Source organism: Chelonoidis abingdonii, chromosome 8, assembly GCF_003597395.2.
Source record: "Chelonoidis abingdonii isolate Lonesome George chromosome 8, CheloAbing_2.0, whole genome shotgun sequence".
Lineage (NCBI taxonomy): Eukaryota > Metazoa > Chordata > Testudines > Testudinidae > Chelonoidis > Chelonoidis abingdonii.
The window spans coordinates 60,688,201-60,709,813 of record NC_133776.1 but is presented as its reverse complement, the minus strand read 5'-3'; the positions used below and the strand labels follow the sequence as shown (position 1 = coordinate 60,709,813).

Below are 21,613 nucleotides of genomic sequence, written 5' to 3'. Positions count from 1 at the left end.
TGGTTTCAATTAACCTAAATAATGATGTCACCTACAAATTTTGTCACTTCTTTGCTCACCCTCTTTTTCTAGATCATCACAGATATTCAATAAAGAGGTCCTGGTATGTGACCTTGTGGCAGGCATGCCGCTGCTAGCCTTCTGCATGATGACAATGGACCATTTCTTCACACTGGTTTCATCACCTCAGCCAACATTTGACCCATGACAGTACTTCATCTTTCTTTAATAGTTTTTTTTGAGAGACTTTGTCAAAAGTTTTTTAAAAGTCAATTTTAAAATCCAAACAAATGTAACTGACTCAACTTTATCCACTATTTTGATGACACACAAGTGTATTCTAATAGATTGATGGAGTTGAGCCGCAGTTTCTGCAAAAGTAAATCCTTTCACTCCATGCTCTGTTCATACAGGTGTTTTATAGCTTTATTCATTATTTTTCAGCCAATTTATCTGGCATTTAAATAAGGCATCATAGTCACGTTCCTTGCCATGAACAGTTTACAGTATAAATGGTGCAATACAAAGACTAGGGTACAAGAAAGCTGCATCAGCTGATTGGCAATAGAAACCTAGGTGATCGAAGTGGGCTTTAAGCAGAGAGGGAAACTACTTCATGTCCAGAAAAATAGGCTGTTCCGGGCACCAGGACAGCATGAGAGGAGATATGAATATGTAATATGAGCAAGTATTAAGGAGAAATAGCTGAACTTGGGAAATAGGATGTAAGAAGGTAGAAGTAATGAGATGTTAGCAGGGCTATCAGACCAGAAGGATCAGTGCACCATCACACTATGATCATTCCTAGGGTCTTGGATTTAGAAACAGTTTACAAAGAAACAGATTCTGCACTTCCTCTGTCCATCAACACCTGTTTTGTTGGCTGAACCAGTTGGTGGCCACACCACACTGAAATGTAGTGATTCTTTTACTACCATCCTTTTCATGATCTGACAGCCAGACATGATGCTCCTGGCAGCACTGAGATCAAAGAATTTACTGCAGAAAACCTACTTAGTGTTAAGATGAGTTCCTGTCTGCATCCTGTAGAACTTGCCCATACCGGTATTGCCCTGGCCTCTTCTTTTGTCATTCAGTGTTGAACGCATTCTAAAACAATAAGCATCACCTCACCTTTTGGGGGCGAAGCCAGACTTTTAGGCACCTGCTCCCCTACTTGGTGTAAACTTTGCTTGTGCCAATCAGAAACGAACACACACAGGTTTTGGGCTCCGTCCCTATGACACTTCTGTGATGTCATAGTGGGTACTTTAGGTCGCCCTGCCATGTGCAGGCAGGGAGAGGAGAAAGAAAAACGAATCCTGTGTATCCTGTGTACACCCATAACCGAGCCTGATCACCTCGAAGCCTCTCTCTCAGCTCAAGTGTTTCAAACAGAGTATCTAAATTTGCCGGTCGTTATGCGTTGGTTTGTATTTGTAAGTATCAGTTATTACTAAATGCTGCATCTTTGTTTATACATATTGTTAGTAGATATTTTAGTCATTGTGTGTTTTAAGTTTTATTAACCCTATTAGCTAATCATACGCTGCTCCCTTACCCCTTGTAACTATCCCCAATAAAAAACTTTAAATTGATTAATTTTAGTTGTGTGTGTGTGTCTGCAGTTTGCATCGTGACCCATACTCTCCTTGCATCCCTTACCTATATAGTGTTGCCACGTGCAGCCTGGTAAATAACAGGCCTGCATTTCCTTTCGCCCTTGCAAATACGTGGCAATATACACTTAGAATTCTTAAGCTGAGCCGATGGCTCTACAACTGGAATGAGGATGTCTGCTGGGCAGCCAATGCACCTCCTCCTCCAGATCCCATGCCTCTTCAATCACTATGATCTAGGATCATCTCCAAGTACACCCATCTGGGAACATGCATTCAAGACAGCTCTTTGAACATCAGCTTCATCTCAACCCTTGAAAACTACAAGCACTGTAATGCTACAACAGGAATCTGCTGCTGATCTGGTCTGGCCAATTTCGGACCCTAAACTCAGAGCAATCCCAGCTCCACAGGCAAAGCATCTCCCTTTCCATAACCCATTCTCTGGCAAGCTTGTTCAGATTAAGAAGTCATAAGTCCTGGAGCCAAATGATGCAACGTTATATGCACAGCAGCATCCTCCAACTGTTCCATTTCTGCATTACACTAATCCCTCAGTACTGTTTAGAAATCATTAAATGTTGAATATTCAGATTAACAAGAATAGAAAGGTAATGACTGATACCTGTTAATTTCTGAAATAATACCTTATTTACTCTCCATGTATACTCAAGGTTCATTCATATGTTCCCCAGCTGTAGTCAGAGGTTCACATTTAAATAGAATACCCTTAAAAAGGCTTCATAAGCCTCACAATGGCTAATCATCTCTTTCAAGCTTGAATCTGAAATTCCTTTCCTTTCCATGAATTTGCTCTTTACCTATTTCTACACATACTAGTTGGTTAGATCCTCAAGATGAAAGGCACTACAGAAGTCCCAAGTACTGTGCTGTTATTGTAGGGCTAGGGTGAATACTCTGGTTTGTTTTGGTAGGGTTGCTAGCACTGAACTTTGATGTGGGAATGGAAGAGCTCTGAAATATGTGGCTTGGGAAGAAACACCTAGTTATCTGAATTCAGCAAACAGATTGAAAGGTGCAAAATTTTATCTAGACAGCATTCCTTCAAGTTAAAGCAGCAAAGAATCCTGTGGCACCTTATAGACTAACAGACGTTTTGGAGCATGAGCTTTCGTGGGTGAATACCCACTTCATCGGATGCATCAAGTTGATCCCCTTGCCCTGTTCAAAACTTTAGGATACCATTGTTCAGATCATGCATTTCAAGATAGCTTGTGTTAAAAGACCACCACCTGGCCCCATGACCCTTCGGAATAGCAGCAGTTGGTACAGTTTGGAAGTTGCATCTGGAACTTTCTATAAATCCAGGGAAAACAAGGCTAAATTTAACCTGAGAAAGGGCTTGCTTTTTTCTGGTGAAAATATGTGCATGTCCCAAAGAGCAATTTGTGCAAACAGGTGAACCCCTCTCTGAAACCGACTGGCTTCCAGGATCCCTTGTAAAAAGATGCAGATGGTCTCGGGTTTTGGGAACAAGAGCCCACTATGCTGCTGGGACAGTGTGTTATTGTTACAGGGGCGTCTCTCAACAAAACAGTACTCAGTGGCAAGGATGCCGTTTTGATTAGGTGGAATGACTCAGCTTTCATTCTAGGAGAAGGGATGGTTTGTCAGAGCCTTACCTCGTGATCTGGGATCTCGGAGGGTAGCGTTCTCCCCAGGATGACCCCGGTCAAGTATGTCCAGCAGCGGGCTGTGTTGGCAAGGTTGTAGCCTCCTGTCTCCAGCAAGAATCGTGAAATTAGAAAGGGGAAGAGGGAGAGAGGAGAGAGGCAGTTTTAATGAAAGGAATGCATTGTTGAGAAGCAAGATACTTTATATCTGCAATGCATATGAATAAGGCTTTTTATTTGGTCTTCCCAAGTCATGCACAGTAACTGTATTTTGCACCTGTTGGATGCATAGGGCTAAGTTAAAACAGTTAATCATCTGTACTAAGAAGGAAGACTTGCAAAACTGAACCCACAGGTCATCTCAGCAATTGAACATGCAATATCATCCGCCCCTCCAGATCTGGCTTCAGGAGATACCTGCAAGCTGCAAGCCTTTGACTCCAAGGGTCAAGATTTCCTAAGGTGACATGGTGGGGAGGGAGATGCTCAGGCTCAGCATGGAAGGAGTTAACGTAAGTAGAGCGGAGCAAACTAATCAGGTACAGCAGTTTGGGATCTCCCTTTTAACTTAGCTTGTGATCCAAAATGAAATCAAGGCTAAGCAATACTGATCATTCGCTGATAAAATTTCCATCCGTGCCACCTTCTGAGCAAGAATCCCTCTGGAGGGGAATTTACTCTTATTTAAAAGTAGTGACCAAAATATGAAGCCAACTGAAGTGGTGAAACAACCTATCAGTAGATTCAGCATCTGAGCATCCCCAAATTAATACAAACTCCAAAGTGGAGCTCATTCTGGGGCTCAGCAAGTCAAAAGCACCAATCTATTTGCAATCAGCACTCTGTGTCCTTACTTTGTGCAAGGGGAATCTTTCCACTCAAATAACCATCAGAAACCTCTAAGAGTTCTTACAAACAATAAACAGTAACTTAATCAAAACTCCACTTTGGGAGACTGAAAACAGTTTCACAATCTCTCTCCCCCTTTGCCTTCTGGCAAACATCAATCTCCCTGCTCAGAACGGAGCCATCTGAGTTTTGTTATTTTCCCTAAGACAGTGGCTAGTTTTCCTCATTTCTTGGCAAGAAGTGGTAGATAAAACAAAATTCTCTGTGCCTCTCCTCCTCACGCTCACAGCTGGTTTGAACACTCAGAACATTCACCAAACAACTAGCAGTAGCTAGGTCAAATTTTAGGCCCAATTGGTTGTACTTCATGATATCCCTTAAATGATACAACCTACCCCCTAAAATGATAGCTGCTACTCGAGCAGTTGATGCAGTGGGTAAGGCATCTTCCAAAAGAAGTTGAGATTTCCTGGGACAAAGTGCTCCTCCCTTGCTTCATTTTGTTGACATAGAATTGCTTATTTCTCATCCACTGGACAAGCAGCTAGTAATACTGAGTGGCAGAATGCGCTACAAGCCAAAAAGCACTCAAGGGGCTTCCATTAGGTATCAAAATTCTGCTTTACTGTGAATGAAGCCAATAAAAGATTCAAACGCTGCCTGAATCCAAATGAGATAATTCATTGCCAGATGCCCAAGGTAGGTCTGGGAGCATAATGCTTACTTTTAAAGAGAAGGCCCGCAGCGCAGATCATGAGAGCTGGGACTCAAAGCCTGCATTGAGCAGACAGAGTCAGAGGTGACTGAGGTTAACAGCTTCTGATCTCTGGAGGGGCCAAGCAACCTTTAACCCAGGATCTCGGAGTCAGGAATTGAGACTCGGACTTGTTGGTACCAAGGAGTTGAAGTCTGTGTACAAATAGCACTGCATCAGCAATACAGTGCCCCCCTTATGCTATGTGTGCTCAATTTCTTCAGCTGCCCTTCTCAAATGATGCTGCTTTCAGAAGCAGAAGGGCTCACTTTCAAAGAGCAGCCTCAGGGGAGCAAGCCGTATTAACCTGTTACTTGAAGAGAAGAATAAGTCTCTCATGCACTTACCTCCTCCCAGGATGAGAGTAGCCAGCTGCCACTGGAGAACATACTTCAGACACTTGCCAATCCCCACTGGAGTCATGTTAAATGAACACATGGGGTCCCCGGCTATCGTATCTGCTCCCAGCTGCAGGACTACCGCTTCTGGGTTGAATGCCATGTACACCTCCTTCAACACACTGCATGCAATAAAACAAAACAGAGTTCCCACAAATGGCCACACCTCCATGGAACATTGAGACAGTGTGATGTGTGCAGGCCATTTCAGCCAGCTAAACCACACTGTTACTATGCCTTTCCAATCATTGTCTAGGCTTTACATTTTGAGCAGAGAAGTACTTTCCTATTTCCCAGAATGCCACTTTGGTCAAAGTTATGACAGACATGGTAGACCTGGACTCTGCTCTTCAGTCACATTGCATGTTAAAAGGGCCTAAAAACAGTAAGGAAATGGAAAGTGATTTTGCAGTACCAACAAAAATCCAGGCCAGAGGCACTAAAACACTTCTACCTCAGCAAACAGGGAGAAAAATATACCCACATCTCACTTGATACATAAACATAAAACAATGTGATAAATCAGAGTGCTGGTTAAAAGTAACAGCTCCTATGTGATAATGATCTTACATTTACATGACTTTCATCCAGACGTATCCCAAACATTAGTGAAACTTCAGCCCTAGTTGTACTAACACTTGCTCAGCTAAGTAACTTTACAGATGTGAGCAGTCCCACTGAGCTCAAAGTTATTTGTGTGCACAAGTGTCTGCAGGACCGAGGCACTGGGTTTTATGAGCTTCAGGTGAAAGCATTACTTCACTCACCAGTGAGGGCTTGTCTACCTGGTGACTTAGTTCATGCCAAGCTGGAGTGTAAGTCTAAAGCGCACTAACTGGCCATGCAAACCCTACTACTGCAACTAACTGTTCTGGAGTGCACTCTGATGTACTACTATGTCTCTAAGTGTGCAGCAGCAGGGTCCATGTGGCAACTTAGCATGCAGCAGGCTAGTGAACTGTATACACTCACACCCTTGCTGCACACTACATTGCCATGTAGAAAAACCCTGAGGTGCACTCACCTCTGGGTGAAACGCAACAAATGTCTAAGAGTGCAGCAATGTCCACGGTTAGCTCATGAATAATAGTGAAGAATATGGCATCTACACAGTAATAGTTTAGGATAGGAAGGGAAGAGCTGTATCCACGTCTGACTGCAGAGGTAAATAGTAGGTAATTACCCACACAGAATTTGGGAGGAAAACTAAAGCTTAGACTCCTAATCTTACTACATGCCGTGAGATCTTTAATGGCCTTATGGCTGTTAAAATAGGAATAAATACACACAAACAATAAATATTACGTAGACAGAATATACAATGAACATACAATGTACTTTCAAACATATGAAAATATCCCAAACTTAACATCTGCTGAGTGCTGAGAAGTGTTGGAAGAAGGCAGCACACTCTAAAGATGCCCCATATGTACTGAGAACTTGGCCCAAGGGCACAGGACTTCTCAGTGGAGTGGGATTTGGTATAAAAATGAGGAAAATGATGATTTTAGCAGATTAATAACCTGAAAGAGGAGCCTCAAAATACCACCATCACCCCATTAAAAAACAAACGAGTTCTTTCTTCCAGTGAGCAGCAGACAGGATCTAAACTGTATTAGTAAACACCGCATCTCCCCATACAGTCACAAAAGGCATTGCGGGTTTGCTAACCTTGGCATTGTACTTTTTTTTGTGATCAATTTGCCTGACTTACTTTTTGCCACACACTGGGGATTTTCACTGATCAATAACATGAGACAGTCAAGTCTTTGTATTTTGTAGGAACTCTAATAATTTGTAAGTCTATCTGACAACCATGATGTGAAACTACTGAAACATACAATATCACTATCCACACCAGGGTGTTTCAGGAGGGAGCTGACCACACCCAGCCAGCAAGTCATGGGTTTGAGGTTTTTCACTCCCGCCAAAGGGAAGGGATGTAGGGAGTGCATCAGACTACAGCACATTAGTAACTTCCCTCTAAACACATGAGGTGCCCATCTCAAATTTGGTATGTAAGTGGGCAACATGATCTGCACAGCACGGCTGACTCAGGTTCAGGTGCATTCAGCAAGCAGAGCGGCACAAATGAGAATGTCACCAGGGCACAGTGTGGAAGAGTGGATGTCTTAGGGGATTAGCAATAGAATATGGATTCTTCAACTCTACAGCAGGCCACTGCTCCAGACCCAGCCCAAGACAGGTATGACCAAGAGTTGCTACTATCCAAGGGGCTAGTTCAGTGGGTCTCAAACTTTTTTACTGGCAACCCCTTTCACATCGCAAGCCTCTGAGTATGACTCCCCTAATAAATTAAACACCCTTTTAAATATATTTAACACTATTATAAATGCTGGAGGCAAACAGGGTTTGGGGTGGAGGCTGACAGCTTGCGACCCCCCATGTAATGACCTCGCAACACCCTGAGGGGTCCTGACCCCCAGTTTGAAAACCCTTGGGCTAGTTGGTAGACAGCGTAGGGGTTGGAGGGAGGGAAGAGAGGGAGAGGAAGAAGAGAAGAATCACAATTTAGTGGATAAGTGAATGGGTAAACAAAACCCAACCCTCACAATTAACACAAAACTAGGCCCCATGGCTGGCAGGCTCAGAAGGGACACCAACAGCTGGATGGCCTCTGGAGGCCAGACTCCTCTCTCATCACTAATGGAAGCTCTTTGAGGGCTTGATAATAACGACTGGGGTCGGGAAGGATATGCACTGCGATTGCCCATGCTACGATTGTACTCTTGATAACATAGTTCAGTGCCATGGGCTGTCAATCCGGAGCTAACCTCAAACACACCACCCACGGTGTGTACTCTCTCCCAGACAAGCTCTCGAGAGTAACATCAGCATTCTGGGGAGGACATGCCAGGAGGTTGATGTTTGTCTATTTGCACAGACAATATCTCACTCAGATTTCTCATCACACTTGAGTGGCCACCACTATTCACATCCTTCTGCCAAAGGGCCCCACACTGTGGTAATCTTCCCTCCTGCAAGGGTTCCTTCAAATCCATGAGTGCTGCTCCTTCAGTTTTCTGGGGAGTGGGGTGGGGAACAGTGGTCATTGCAGAATGATGCATGTCATTCCCTTCCACAGGGCTAGGGATACTGCCTCCACACTGGCCTCCTTAGTGCTAGAGTTTGTTCACCCCGCTGCTCTCATCCCTGCATGCGACTATCCCAACTGACCTTTCCCCAGGACACTCCCCTCTGCTGAGTTTCTCTACTTCTGTTAGACACACACTAGTTTCTGGCTACCTCGAACAGCTTGCTCTCTCCTAACAAGGTACTCTGCATTCCTCGAGGCTCCATTAGCAAAGGGCAGACACGTGAAACGCTATGGCCAGTGGAATGTTTTCCTCTTGCTAGAGAAGAATAGGACGATCTGTTACTGAGGCCATTAGATCCAATGTCAGATGGGCTGAAATTGTTGCCAACAGCCACTTTCCAAGATACACATTTTGAAGACGTTTCATTTGATGGGCAATTTTGTGAGAGCTCTCCAGAGCCAACAACAGCTCCCATTGGAACCTGCAAACGTTTGCACAGGTCTGGTTCTCCTTAATCCTGCCTCATCTAGGGGACATTCTCTTCTTGTGGCAGAATCCACCACTTCCACAGAAGGCAAGAATTGCTACCATACAAGCCCTGTGATTATTCCTAAAAGAGCTACACTGAACACATTCAATTTGTTTCCAGCCACACAGAACCAATCCAGGTCCCAAGTCTTCCCAACATTTCTCAGCAAAGGGTCCCAGTTAGGACAGTGAGGCATCCCTGCAGGCTGCTCTGACCCTTTTGCTCACAATATAAAGTTTTTAACTTCAACACTCATCCTGAACAGCACTTTTCATTTTCAAAGCACTTTGCAGATCTTACCTAAATGATAAACATCAATACTGCCTCAGCTCCTGGAATCTCTGTTAGAGCACGTTGATAATTCAGCCCCATGCTCAAGGAGAGAGTAACTCTTTCTACTCATCTGGGAAGAGATGGGAAGTGCTGCTCTACAGTCACCTCCATCTACATTCTGGAAGAATTTCTTCTCTAGGCAACCTCTGATACTGGTGCCAGATTTGGCAAACAGGCTAAATTTCAAGCTATACAAGAATGTAACAGAAACCAACTCCAGGTGGCCAGAGAGCCCAGCACTCTAAGAGTTTGTCTATCTCACAGGATTCTATCATGCCTGACCATGACTGTGGACAATCAAGCAAGGTGACAATGATCATAGCTTAGTGGGCAGCGTAGACGAGGACAAACGGGGTTCAGCATTGTGTCGACCACCTGATTAAATCCCGTCAGGGCAGCATATGGGGAGAAAATGGCATTGCCTGTGCTGTGCTTTGTGTGGCTCAACAGAGGCCCTCAGTCCCCAGGGCTGTCAAGCCAGCATCTTTCATCAGCTCTAAATTTACTCAAAACAAGGAAGTGGCAGAAGTATAAGTGCCCCTTTGTTACATACTGAAAGGTCAGAAGAATGGAGCCTCCTGACTGGAGTGCAGCTGAGGGTGGGTTTGTGTTGGAGCAGGATGTGAAAGCCAACCACTCTAGTTTCTTGAGTGAACACAGAATGGAAGCTACAATGTTATCTAGCCTTGATTACCCTCATTAGGGATCACACAGGCATTCAAACCTTCTCTTGGCTAGTCACGGGTGAATCTCAGTACGGTTTGTGGTTTTGAAAAATCTGGAAGAGCTCCCAAAGTTTGGACTCCTCTTCAAACATTTACCTTGACCTTCAGAAAATGAGTGATGGAATAGTCCCCTAGCCCTCATGAAACAGTGTCCCAAACCCACCAAACTACCACCCCCCGAATCCGTTCTCTTTCCCAACAGCCGCTACACTCAACCTTAACTGATTCTGCCTCTTTCTCCACTCAGCCTGTTCTCTCTCTCCTTACAGATGACACCCTTTCCTTTCCAGATTAAACAAAGGCATCCTTGTTCTGATTCTCCTTCCTTCTCAAAATCCCAACGATTTAAGGCTGAAATCTTCCCATTAGGCTCATTTAATGCAGGTCACCGGTATGAAAGATCTTTTACTGCCTGGAGAGCTCTGCAACACCTGTGCATAACAAGCCATCAGCACAATCCAGCTCCAGCCAGGAACAGCCAAACCTGATCATCATATGAAGGCTGTTCAATACATCTTACGGGAACCACAATGGACCCAGGACCGACCCCTGGGGAATTCCACTTGATACTGGCTACCAACTAGACATCAAACTGTTGATCACTACCCGTTGAGCCCTATGATCTAGCCAGCTGTCTATCCATCTTATAGTCCATTCATCCAAGCCATACTTTTTTAACTTGCTGGCAAGAATACTGTGGGAGACCGTATCAAAAGAAAGATATATCATGTCCACCCCTATCCCCATATCTCATCATAGAAGGCAATCAGGTTGGTCAGGCATGACACCCTTGGTGAATTCATTTTGAGTGTTCCTGATCACCTTCCTCTCTTCCAGGTGCTTCAAAATGGTTTCCTTGAGGACCTGCTCCATGATTTTTCCAGGGCCTGAGGTGAGGCTGACTGGTGTGTAGTTCCCCGGGTTGTCTTTCTTCCCTTTTTTAAAGATAGGCACTATATTAGACTTTTTCCAATCATCCAGGACCTTGCCCAACCACCACCACTTTTCAAAGATAATGGCCAAGGGCTCTGCTGTCACATCAGCCAATTCCCTCAGCACCTTCAGATGCATTAGATCTGGACCCTTGGACTTATGCATGTCCAGCTTATCTAAATAGTCCTTAACCTGTTCTTTCACCATTGAGGTCTGCTCACCTCCTCCTCATACTGTGCTGCCCAGGACAGCAGTGCAGGAGCTAACTTGTCTGTGAAGATCAAGGCAAAAAAAAAAGCATTGAGTACTTCAGTTTTTTCCACATCCTCTGTCACTAAGTTGCCTCCCCCATTCATTAAAGGTCCCACGCTTTCCCTGACCTTTTTCTTGTTGCTAACATACCTACAGGAACCCTTCTTCTTACCCTTCATATCCCTTGCTAGCTGCAACTCATTGTGTTTTGGCCTTCCTGATGACACCCCTGCGTGCCCGAGCAATATTTTTATACTCCTCTCTAGTCATCTGATCAAGTTTCCACTTTTTGTAAGCTTTCTTTTTGAGTTTAAGCTCAGCAAAGATTCCACTGTTAAGCCAAGCTGGTCGCCTGCCATATTTGCTATTATTTCTGCACTTCGGGATGGTTTGCTCCTGTGTCCTCAATAAGGCTTCTTTAAAATACAGCCAGCTTTCCTGCACCCCTTTCTCCCTCATATTAGCCTTCCAGGGGATCCTGCCCATTACTTCCCTAAGGGTATGTCTACACTACGGGATTACTCCGATTTTACAGAATTCGATTTTTGGAGACAGATTGTATAAAGTCGAGTGCATGCGGCCACACTAAGCACATTAATTCGGCGGTGTGCGTCCATAGTACCAAGGCTAGCATTGATTTCCAGAGCATTGCACTGTGGGTAGCTATCTCATAGTTCCTGCAGTCTCCTCCGCCCATTGGAATTCTGGGTTGAGATCTCAATGGTGGGTGGTTCTGGGTACATGTCATCAGTCCCCCCTCTCCCTCCATGAAAGCAACGGCAGACAACCATTTCGCGCCTTTTTTCCTGGGTGAACTGTGCAGACACCATACCATGGCAAGCATGGAGCCTGCTCAGCTCACTGCAGAAGTCATGAACATTGTAAACACCTCATGCATTATCATGCAGTTTATGCTGAACCAGAACCTCCAAAACCAAGTGAGGAGGCAATGGCAGTGCGGCGAGGAGAGTGATGAGGACATGGACATTGAATCCTCTCAAACCATGGGCCCCAGTGCGTTTGAAATCATGGTGTTAATGGGGCAGGTTCATGTCGTGGAATGCCAATTCTGGGCCTGGGAAACAAGCACAGACTGGTGGGACCACACAGTGTTGCAGGTGTGGGATGATTCCCAGAGGCTGCAAAACTTTTGTATGCATAGGGCCACTTTCACGGAACTTTGTGACTTGCTTTCCCCTGCCCTGAAGCACCAGAATACCAAGATGAGAGCAGCCCTCACAGTTGAGAAGCAAGTGGCGATAGTCCTCTGGAAGCTTGCAACACCAGATAGCTCCCAGTCAGTTGGGAATCAATTTGGAGTGGACAAATCTACTGTGGGGGCTGCTGTGATCCAAGCAGCCAAAGCAATCACTGTGCTGCTGCTAACAAAGGTAGTGACTCTGGGACATGTGCAGGTCATATTGGATGGCTTTGCTGCAATGGGATTCCCTAACTGTGGTGGGGCGATAGGGACATGGGTTCCATCTATCTTGGCACCAGAGCACCAGGGCAGCCAGCACGTAAACCGCAAGAGGTAGCTTTCAATAGTGTTGCAAGCACTGGTGGATCACAAGGGAGATTTCACCAACATCAACGTGGGATGGCCGGGAAGGGTTCATGACACTCATGTCTTCAGGAACACTAATCTGTTTAAATGGCTGCAGCAAGGGATTTACTTCCCAGACCAGAAAATAACCATTGGGGATGTTGAAATGCCTATAGTTATCCTTGGGAACCCAGCCTACCCCTTAATGCCATGACTCATGAAGACATACACAGCAGCCTGGACAGTAGTCAGGAGCTGTTCAACTATAGGCTGAGCAAGTGCAGAATGGTGGTAGAATGTGCATTTGGACATTTAAAGGGACACTGGTATACTTTACTGACTTGCTCAGACCTCAGCGAAACCAATATTCCCATTATTGCTGCTTGTTGTGTGCGCCACAATCTCTGTGAGAGTGAGGAGACATTTATGGCAGGGTGGGAGGTTGAGGCAAATCGCCTGGCCGCTGATTACGTGCAGCCAGACACCAGGGTGGTTAGAAAAGTACAGGAGGGCACGGTGCGCATCAGAGAAACTTTGAAAACCAGTTTCATGACTGGCCAGGCTATGGTGTGAGAATGCTGTTTGTTTATCCTTGATGAAAACCTGACCCCTTGATTGACTCATTCCTTGTAAGCCACCCACCCTCCCCCCTTCCATCACAGCTTGCTTTCAAAGGAAATAAAGTCACCATCATTTAAAAACCATGTATTCTTTAGTAATTGATTATAAAAATAGGGAGAGAACTGACAAGGTAACCTGGGTGGGGTATGGGAGGAGGAAAAGGAAGGAAAAGGCCACTTCAAAGCTTGTTGACTGACAGCCTTTTGCTTGGGCTGTCCACCAGGGTGGAGTGATAGGGTGCATGGAGCCTCCCCCCGTGTTCTTGGGCGTCTGGGTGAGGCGGCTATGGAATATGGGGAGGCGGGAGGGCGATTAGGGGCTGCAGTGGCACTCTGTGATCCTGCTGCTGTTCCTGAAGCTCCACCAGACGCTGGAGCATGTCCATTTGATCCTGCAGTAGCTGCAGCATTGCATCCTGCCTCCTGATCTTCCTGCGCCACCTCTCATCTCGAGCGCCCCTCCTCTCCTTACATTCATCCCTCCTGTCCTCACGTTTTTTGGCCGCTTTCCTGTACTGTGATACTGTTTCCTTCCACTTACTCAAATGAGCTCTTTCACTGTGGGTCGACTGCATGATCTCAGAGAATATTTCATCTCGCATGTGTTTTTTTTTTTTTGCCACCTTATCTGAGATAGCCTTCGGGACAGAGGAGGGAAGCTTGAAAAATTTGCAGCTGAGGGAAGGAAAATAGGGAGAGAAGTATTTAAAGAGATACATTTTACAGAACAATGGTTATACTCTTTCACGGTGAACAGCACTATTCACATTACATAGCACATGTGATTTCGGTACAAGGTCACATTTTGCATCTTAATATTGAGTGCCTGTGGCTTTGGTGTTAGAGATCACAGGCGCAGGGCCAGGCATCAAAATTCAGCTTGCATGCGGCCTTGGTAAGCCATTGTCTTTTGGCTTCTGCAACCTTCATAAAAGCAGCGCCCTCCTTTCCCATACCAAGCAAAGCCCATCGAGTGCTGCAGTTTTTGTGTTAACGTGCAGCAGCAGAAACCAAACTAACCCCCCAATCCAATTCTCTGGGATGATCACTTTACCCCTCCCCCACACCATGTGACTGGTATCAGGGAAGATCCCTGCTAGACAAATGAAAACAGCTCAGCGCCAATGCCCCCCTACCCCACTAACTGTGGAGAGGATTTCTTTTCAGCTACAGCCCCATAGGAACGGCCACCTCTGTCCCCTTAATTAAATTCCCGTATTTCAATCGGGTTACCATGAACGACATCACTCTCCTGAGGATAACACAGAGAGATAAAGAAAGGATGTTGCTTGAATGCCAGCAAACACTGGGACCATACGTTGTCATTCTTGCTACTAGCATGGCGTGGTAAAGTGTCCTACTGTGCAGGATGGAATAAAGCTGTCCTGCCCAGAAACCTTCTGCAAAGGCTTTTGGAGTACCTCCAGGAGAGTTTCATGGAGATTTCCCTGGAGGATTTCCACTCCATCCCCAGTCATGGTAACAGACTTTTCCAGTAGCTGTACTGGCCAAGAATGCATTCCAAATTCTTAGGTCAAATTAATCATTAAACATTTGCTTTTAAACCATGTTTTATATTTATAAAAAGGTACACTCACCAGAGGTCCCTTCTATGGCTTCATAGTCTGGGATACCGCCTTGGGAGGGTTGAAGGCTACTTCAGTCAGGCTGAGAAAAAGATCCCAGCTGTTGGGGAGTACGGTGTGCTGTGTGCTCTCTGCAAGCTCGTCCTCCTCCTCCTCATCTTCCCCGTCCGTGAAATCCTCAGGCATGGCTAAGAGTACCCCGTCCTCAGAATCCACGGTCGGGGTGGAGTAGTGGTGGCGGCGCCCCCTAGAATTGCATGCAGCTCAGCGTAGAAGCTGCATGTCTGCGGCTCTGCACTGGATCGTCCGTTTGCTTCTTTGGTTTTCTGGCAGGCTTGTCTGAGCTCCTTAACTTTCACGCAGCACTGTAGTGAGTCCCTATTGTGTCTTCTCTCCATCATGCCCTTGGAGACTGTTTTGGCATTCCATCTTTTGGAACGGAGTTCTGCTAGCATGGAATCCTCTCCCCATACAACGATCAGATCAAGTATCTCTCGCACAGTTTATGCTCGAACTCTTTTTTGATTATTGGACTACATAGTTACCTGTGCTGATGAGCTCTGCATGGTCACCTGTGCTGATGAGCTCTCCAGGCTGGGCAAACAGGAAATAAAATTCAAAAGTTCCTGGGGCTTTTCCTGTCTACCTGGCCAGTGCATCCGAGTTCAGATTGCTGTCCACAAGGGTCACAATGGTGCACTATGGGATAGCTCCCAAAGGCCAATACCACCAAATTGTGTCCACACTAACCCTAATTCGAACTGGCAATGTCGATTTCAGCACTACTCCCCTCGTCGGGGAGGAGTACAGAAATCGATTTTAAGAGCCCTTTATGTCGAAGTAAATGGCTTTGTTGTGTGGACGGGTGCAGGGTTAATTCGATTTAGCGCTGCTAAATTCGACCTAAACTCGTAGTGTAGACCAGGCCTAAGGGAGTCAAAGTCTGCTTTACTGAAGTCCAGGGTCCGTGTTTTGCTACTGTCCTTCCTTCCTTTTGTGAGGATCCTGAACTCAACCATCTCATGGTCACTGCTGCCCGGGTTGCCACTCCTACTTCCCCTACCAATTCTTCCCTGTTTGTAAGCAGCAGCTCAAGAGGAGAATGGCCCCTGGTTGGTTCCTCCAGTAATTGTACCGGAAGTTGTCCCCAACACTTTCCAAAATCTTCCTGGATTGTCTGTGCACTGCTGTATTGTTCTCCCAGCAGAGGTCAGGGTGACTGAAGTCCCCCATTAGAACCAGGGCCTGTGTTCAAACAGAAAGAAATGAAAGCTTGGGTCTGGGTTTTCAGGCCTCATTTCAAACGCTGTGGCCTCTGTAGGGTTTAAGTGCAAATCTTATCATTGCTGCAGCGGTTATTTTTGCAGGGCGGTATATTTTTAATCATATCAACTTTACAGAGTCTGGCCGAGCACTTAGAATCAGTGTCTTGTTGCATGATGAAATCCAGATCAACTCGAAGAAATCCAGATGGCGGGCCAGCCATCTTGTAATTGTTGCAGGTGCTTTGCTGGGTGCAACCCCTATAAGCTTAGGCACCTGACCTCTCAAGACTACCCCCCAAACAGGTACCAAGCCCAGCATTCGAGCAGTGTTCCCATTCCTACCTGTTGGGTCTGGCACCCTGAATAAACCTCTCTCTTTATGAGAGCTGCACTGCTTGTACCCCATCTTGATGCCCTGGTCCTGAGCTTGGACTCTTCTAATTAGAGATCCTCCATTCCCCTCCCACATGCTCCATAGTTGCTTACAAAGCCTGGCATGTCATTAGCTTTATTCTGAGGTCTCAGGGAGCTTTCTAAAAGCCTGCCCTCGACCTCCTGACTGTTGTCAGGCGTGCTGAGTAAGATGGCAGGGACTGAAGAGTGGAGGTGGCAGGCTGACTGGAGAAGTGCAGTGGTTTTGCTTGGGACAATAACTTGAAAAATAATAATGATAAAAAGTGTGTTTAAAACAGGTCAGGCATAAAAATCAGGCTGCCTGGTCACTTCATTTCAGCTGACCATTTTGTGTCTGTATTAGCACATCTCCTCTTTCCATAGAAGCAGCAGCTGTGGCTCCAGCCTAATTCCAACATTATTTCATGGAAAGCCTTGAAAACAGATTGTTTTTGAGTGGGTACAGGGTACCATGCTTATTCTTTTAGTCATTCTACATTTCAATGTGCATCACAGATAACAGGAGCAGCAGCCTCCTTCAGCATCCTTTAGCAACTGTTTATCACATGACTTTGCAATATAACAGCTGAAGCATGCAGGGCTTAAATTCAGCTGGAGCCCCCTGAAGCAGAACTCCAGAAAATATTTTCAAACCCATGGGAGCCCTGGTGCACCTGCCATGAGGCTGAAGCCACAAGCCTGGGCATGATCCCACCCCTATGGGACTAAACCCCTGAGCCCCCGCGCCTCCCTCCCATGGGGCTAAAGCTCTGAGACCCTCCACCCTGCAGCTGAAGCCCAGAGCCCCCCAAATGGGGAGGGGCATGGGGGGCTCTGGGAAATAATCTCTGAGAATTTAAGCCCTGGAGGCATGTATCTATTTAAGTTTTACTTTGTATTTTATACAGTTATGTTTATATTATGCATGCACCACACTTGGAGGGGAGACCCCAGTTCTCCCCACCTGGCTCCATTTTCACTTGTGCAAAGTTAATCAGGGCCACTAGCCATGTGATTAGATGAGGTAAGTGAGATATCTTTTATGTACAAACTTCTGTTGGTGGAAGGGACAAGTTTTGAGAATCACAGAGCTCTACCTTAGATCTGGAAAAAGTAACCTGCGTGTCCAAGCTAAATACAAGGTGTGACAGATTCACACATGTTGTCGGAGACCACTTAAAATGGGCAATTAAGGGCTGACAGGTAGGTGAATTGACTACAGTGATAGAAAAAATCCCTCACATTGCTGTAGTGAGTGTCTACACTGACGCACTAGATCAGCACAAGTTTAAATGTAGACAAATGTAGTCCCCAAGTCTGTGGGGACTTTCCATGGAAACAAGAATGGTTCCATAATATGCTAACCTCTTCATGGGCCACCTTGAAGAAGAATTTCTGGAAAATGCATCATAAAACCAACAATGCATCAATGATATTTTCATCCACTAAACAGATGACCTAAACGCCTTCAGATTTCCACCACAATTCAACCACCATCCATCCATCCATCAAACTCGCTCTAGAACACATCCACACTAGCATCAACTTCCTGGATACCACAATCAGCTTCAACAATGGAACCCCACAGATGACCACACTTACTTCCACTGACCCAAACATCTCAAGAAATCTGTTCTCTACAGCCAGGCACTCAGATACCAAAGAATATTCTCTGATGAGAAAGTCAAGGGTACACACCTTAAAACACTCTCATCAAACAAGCACATTCCATCAGAGAAGCAGATCAACACTGTGACATTGCATTCCATATGCTTTATGGAAATATGCTTATGAATATGATGCAACTGGAATATACTTTATACTAAATACCTCTTGTATAGCATCATTAGAAAGCTTGTAATCTACTAAATGTGTTCGTCCTATTTATTTGCATGTATTATTTCTATATCTGGAGTTAGGAGAATAAGATATAAACTTGTATCACTGATGTAAACACATTAAGGGTGCTCCAGAAATAATCAGTTGCAAATGGCCTTTGTTACCTGAAAGCCTTCCTGCTCTTCCAGCCCATGGAGAATGGGGACTAGGGGTCTTACAGTGATATGTGACCACATCACCTGATAATGAAATCCATATTAAATCTGGTACTTTTCCATTTGGAAGGAGGGTGGGGACCCAGAGAGACAAAAGATTCCCACCTTGTGCCAAAGCTATGTAAGGGGGTGGAGCAGGACAAAGGAGGCTGGCAGTCACGAGAAAACCCCTGCTTACCACCTGAGATGTTTGCTGGAAATAACAAGGACTGTACCAGGAGAAAGGACTGGGCCCAGACTAGGAAGGAGTGTAGGCTGTGAAAGAAGCTTATTAGAACATCTCTAAGGGTGAGATATTACCTGTAATCAGTTTCTTAATGTCTGAGGCTTAGACTTGCCTGTTTTTGCTTTATTTTCCTTGCATGCCTTGTTCTGTCTATTACTTGAAACCACTTAAATCCTACTTTTTATACTTAATAAAATCACTTTTGTTTATTAATAAACCCAGAGTAAGTGATTAATACCTGGGGAGCAAACAGTTGTCCATACCTCTCTATCAGTGTTATACAGGGTAAATTCATAAATTGTCTGCCCTGTAGAAGCTTTATACAGAGTAAAATGGATTTATCTGGGGTTCAGGATCCCAAAAAGGCTGAACACTGGGTGCTAGGAAAGTCCCTGTTAACTGAGAAGCCCCTGGGCTGACTGAATCTCAGTTTCAGTGAACTGCAGAGAGGCGTGGCCCAACCTCTGGGTCTGTGCTGGAGCTGACTGGAGCGTGTAAAACCTGCAGCCATATATCCACTGCTACAATGATCATACTCCCCCACCCAACACACTTTCAAGAGCCGTGGGTCCTATATATGCCTATCAGAACATGTGGTATACCTCCTCCAGTGTATCAAATGCCCCGATAATAACAATGTGGGTGAAACCCAAAACTATGCTCTCGAATGAACTCTCACAGAAAAGCTATAAGACAAGATCATCCTGTCACCCAAGGGCACACACTTTTCACAAAGCGATCACTCCATATCCGACCTCTCAGTCCTCATCCTCAAAGGAAACCTGCACAAAACCTTCAAAAGAAAAGCCTGTGAATTTAAATTCATAACTTTCGCTGGACACTAAAAACCATGGACTTGAGAGACACTGGTTTTATGGCTCATTACACCAACTGGTCACCCACCTGCTAAGTATTAATTGTCCACTTCATTTCATGCAGCACGCATGAACCCCTTATGCTTAACAATTTGCCACATCTTGCATTTAGATTGGACACTCTGGTTACTTGTCTGAGACTTGGGGAAGAGCTCTGACACTCAAAAGCTTGTCCCTTCCACCAACAGAAGTTAGTCCAATAAAAGATATTACCTCACCTACCTGTCTCACTCATATCCTGGGACCAACAGGCCTACCACAACACTGCAAACTATAAGTTACAGAGACGTGATAAATGCACATTCCATCTGCCTCACTTGCACACTCTATCCTCTGATCTCATTTCCTCAGGACTGGGCCTAACATTCCAAAATCTGAAGTGCTTTAAACAGGTGTCTTGTTTAATAAAAAAAGTCAATCTGTCACAAAAATATTTTCTCCTCTACATTCACCCACCTCTCACATTCACTGACTGTTCAGTCTGGGTCAGCAGATGGTTTATGATTTGATATTGCTTGACTCAAAGCTAGAAATGGGCATTTTGTGCCATTGTGAAAGGATGATTCCACTTTCCCAGAAAGGGGACTCAACCCTTGTTTTGATCCTGAAAGGTCCTGAAACTAAGGCACTAATGCTTAGAAAAGCTAGCTTAGATTATTTTTAAGATGTACTATAGTTTTCTTTCCCTCAAAAGCCTGTACAGAAGAAACTACCACACCTGATCAGATTTGGTTCTTCTAGTCCAACATCCTACCTCTGAAGCATCTGGCAGTGGTCACTGTCAGAGGCAGGGGCAAGAAACATGCACAATAATATGGAATAACCAGCCCACAGCAGCCATTTCCTCTTAACCCCAGGCAATCAATGGTCAACACACATGCGGAAATCTGAAGATTTCTATACTTGTATCCTATATAATGTAACTGCTGGTGTTACCACTAGGCTCAAAGTAACTAAGCCTCCTGATCTTCAGTGATGGGATACAAACATCCAGTTCCAACCCTTCTTAAGCTTGCTAATACATTTTAAACCTCCTTCTCTACTAAAAACAGAACATATAAAGGTATCTGTACTATAAAGGTTTCACATTCACTTTTTTGAGGTGACCTGCATAACTCGTGGTTTCTCCAGTCATGAATAATGCAACAATCCCAAACTCATGCTGAGAAAAACCTGATACCGCAGCTCAGCATGTCCTGCTAATATAGTCATATACATGTGTGTATAGTAATATGCTATGCACTGGAATGTACTATGTATGACCCTACTGAACACATAGTTACTGTGTTTGTACATCACTGACTCTGTTAGATGAGAATTAACTAAATTTCTCCTCCTCACATCATTAAATGTGAATGTACCATACTAACTGCTACAGCAATTTGAATAAAAGTGTGTGAAATATTTCTGTTTGAATTCAGAAAATGCCTCTGCAAATTCTGGATTATTTATTACTATGGTTCTCCACATTTGTAATGTTGTTCAGGTGCTATATTTTTATCTTCAGAAGGTTAATATTTAAAATAGATATGAAGGTACCTGCCATTTTATCCGAACCTATCTAACTCACTAATTAGAGCACTTTTTCAGGAAGATCAAATAAGTTAGCTATTCTGGATGATCTTATGAATAAGAGATAGTCATTGATTAGCTAGAACTCATGTAACTTTCTCTTTTGATGGAGAAAATAGGTAAGTGCCTAAGTTTCCAGAACTCTGTGTGCGTACAAATTTCTTAGACATCTCTGCACTGTGTATGACTGATGCATACTGCTGCAGATGAGTATCCAGCTCTGCTGTTGTCAGTCTCAAACGTCTCATCTCTGGCTGCCTTTATCTACAATATTTTAAAGACATGTCAGACTTTTAAAAAAAACAAATATCACACCTTGGCCTCTGTTCCACACAGCAGCTATTACTAACAATTACATTTAATTGGAGTCTGAGTCATTCAATTTGCAGAA

General features: G+C 44.7%; 1 protein-coding gene across 7 annotated transcripts in view; it reads right to left on the bottom strand.

The window, feature by feature from the left end:
* HDAC8 (histone deacetylase 8) overlaps window positions 1–21,613 on the bottom strand; it is a 98,945-nt gene that overhangs the window by 33,462 nt on the left and 43,870 nt on the right. For 5 of the 7 annotated variants that reach the window (XM_032791614.2, XM_075068688.1, XM_075068692.1 and 2 more), the window contains 2 exons: window positions 5,204–5,376; window positions 3,263–3,357 (listed from right to left, as the gene is read on the bottom strand). In XM_032791614.2, coding sequence (XP_032647505.1) covers window positions 3,263–3,357; window positions 5,204–5,376 — 268 coding nt within the window. Of the gene's footprint in view, window positions 1–3,262; window positions 3,362–5,203; window positions 5,377–21,613 lie in introns of all 7 variants that reach the window. The other 2 variants (XM_075068691.1, XM_075068689.1) reach the window with 1 other exon arrangement.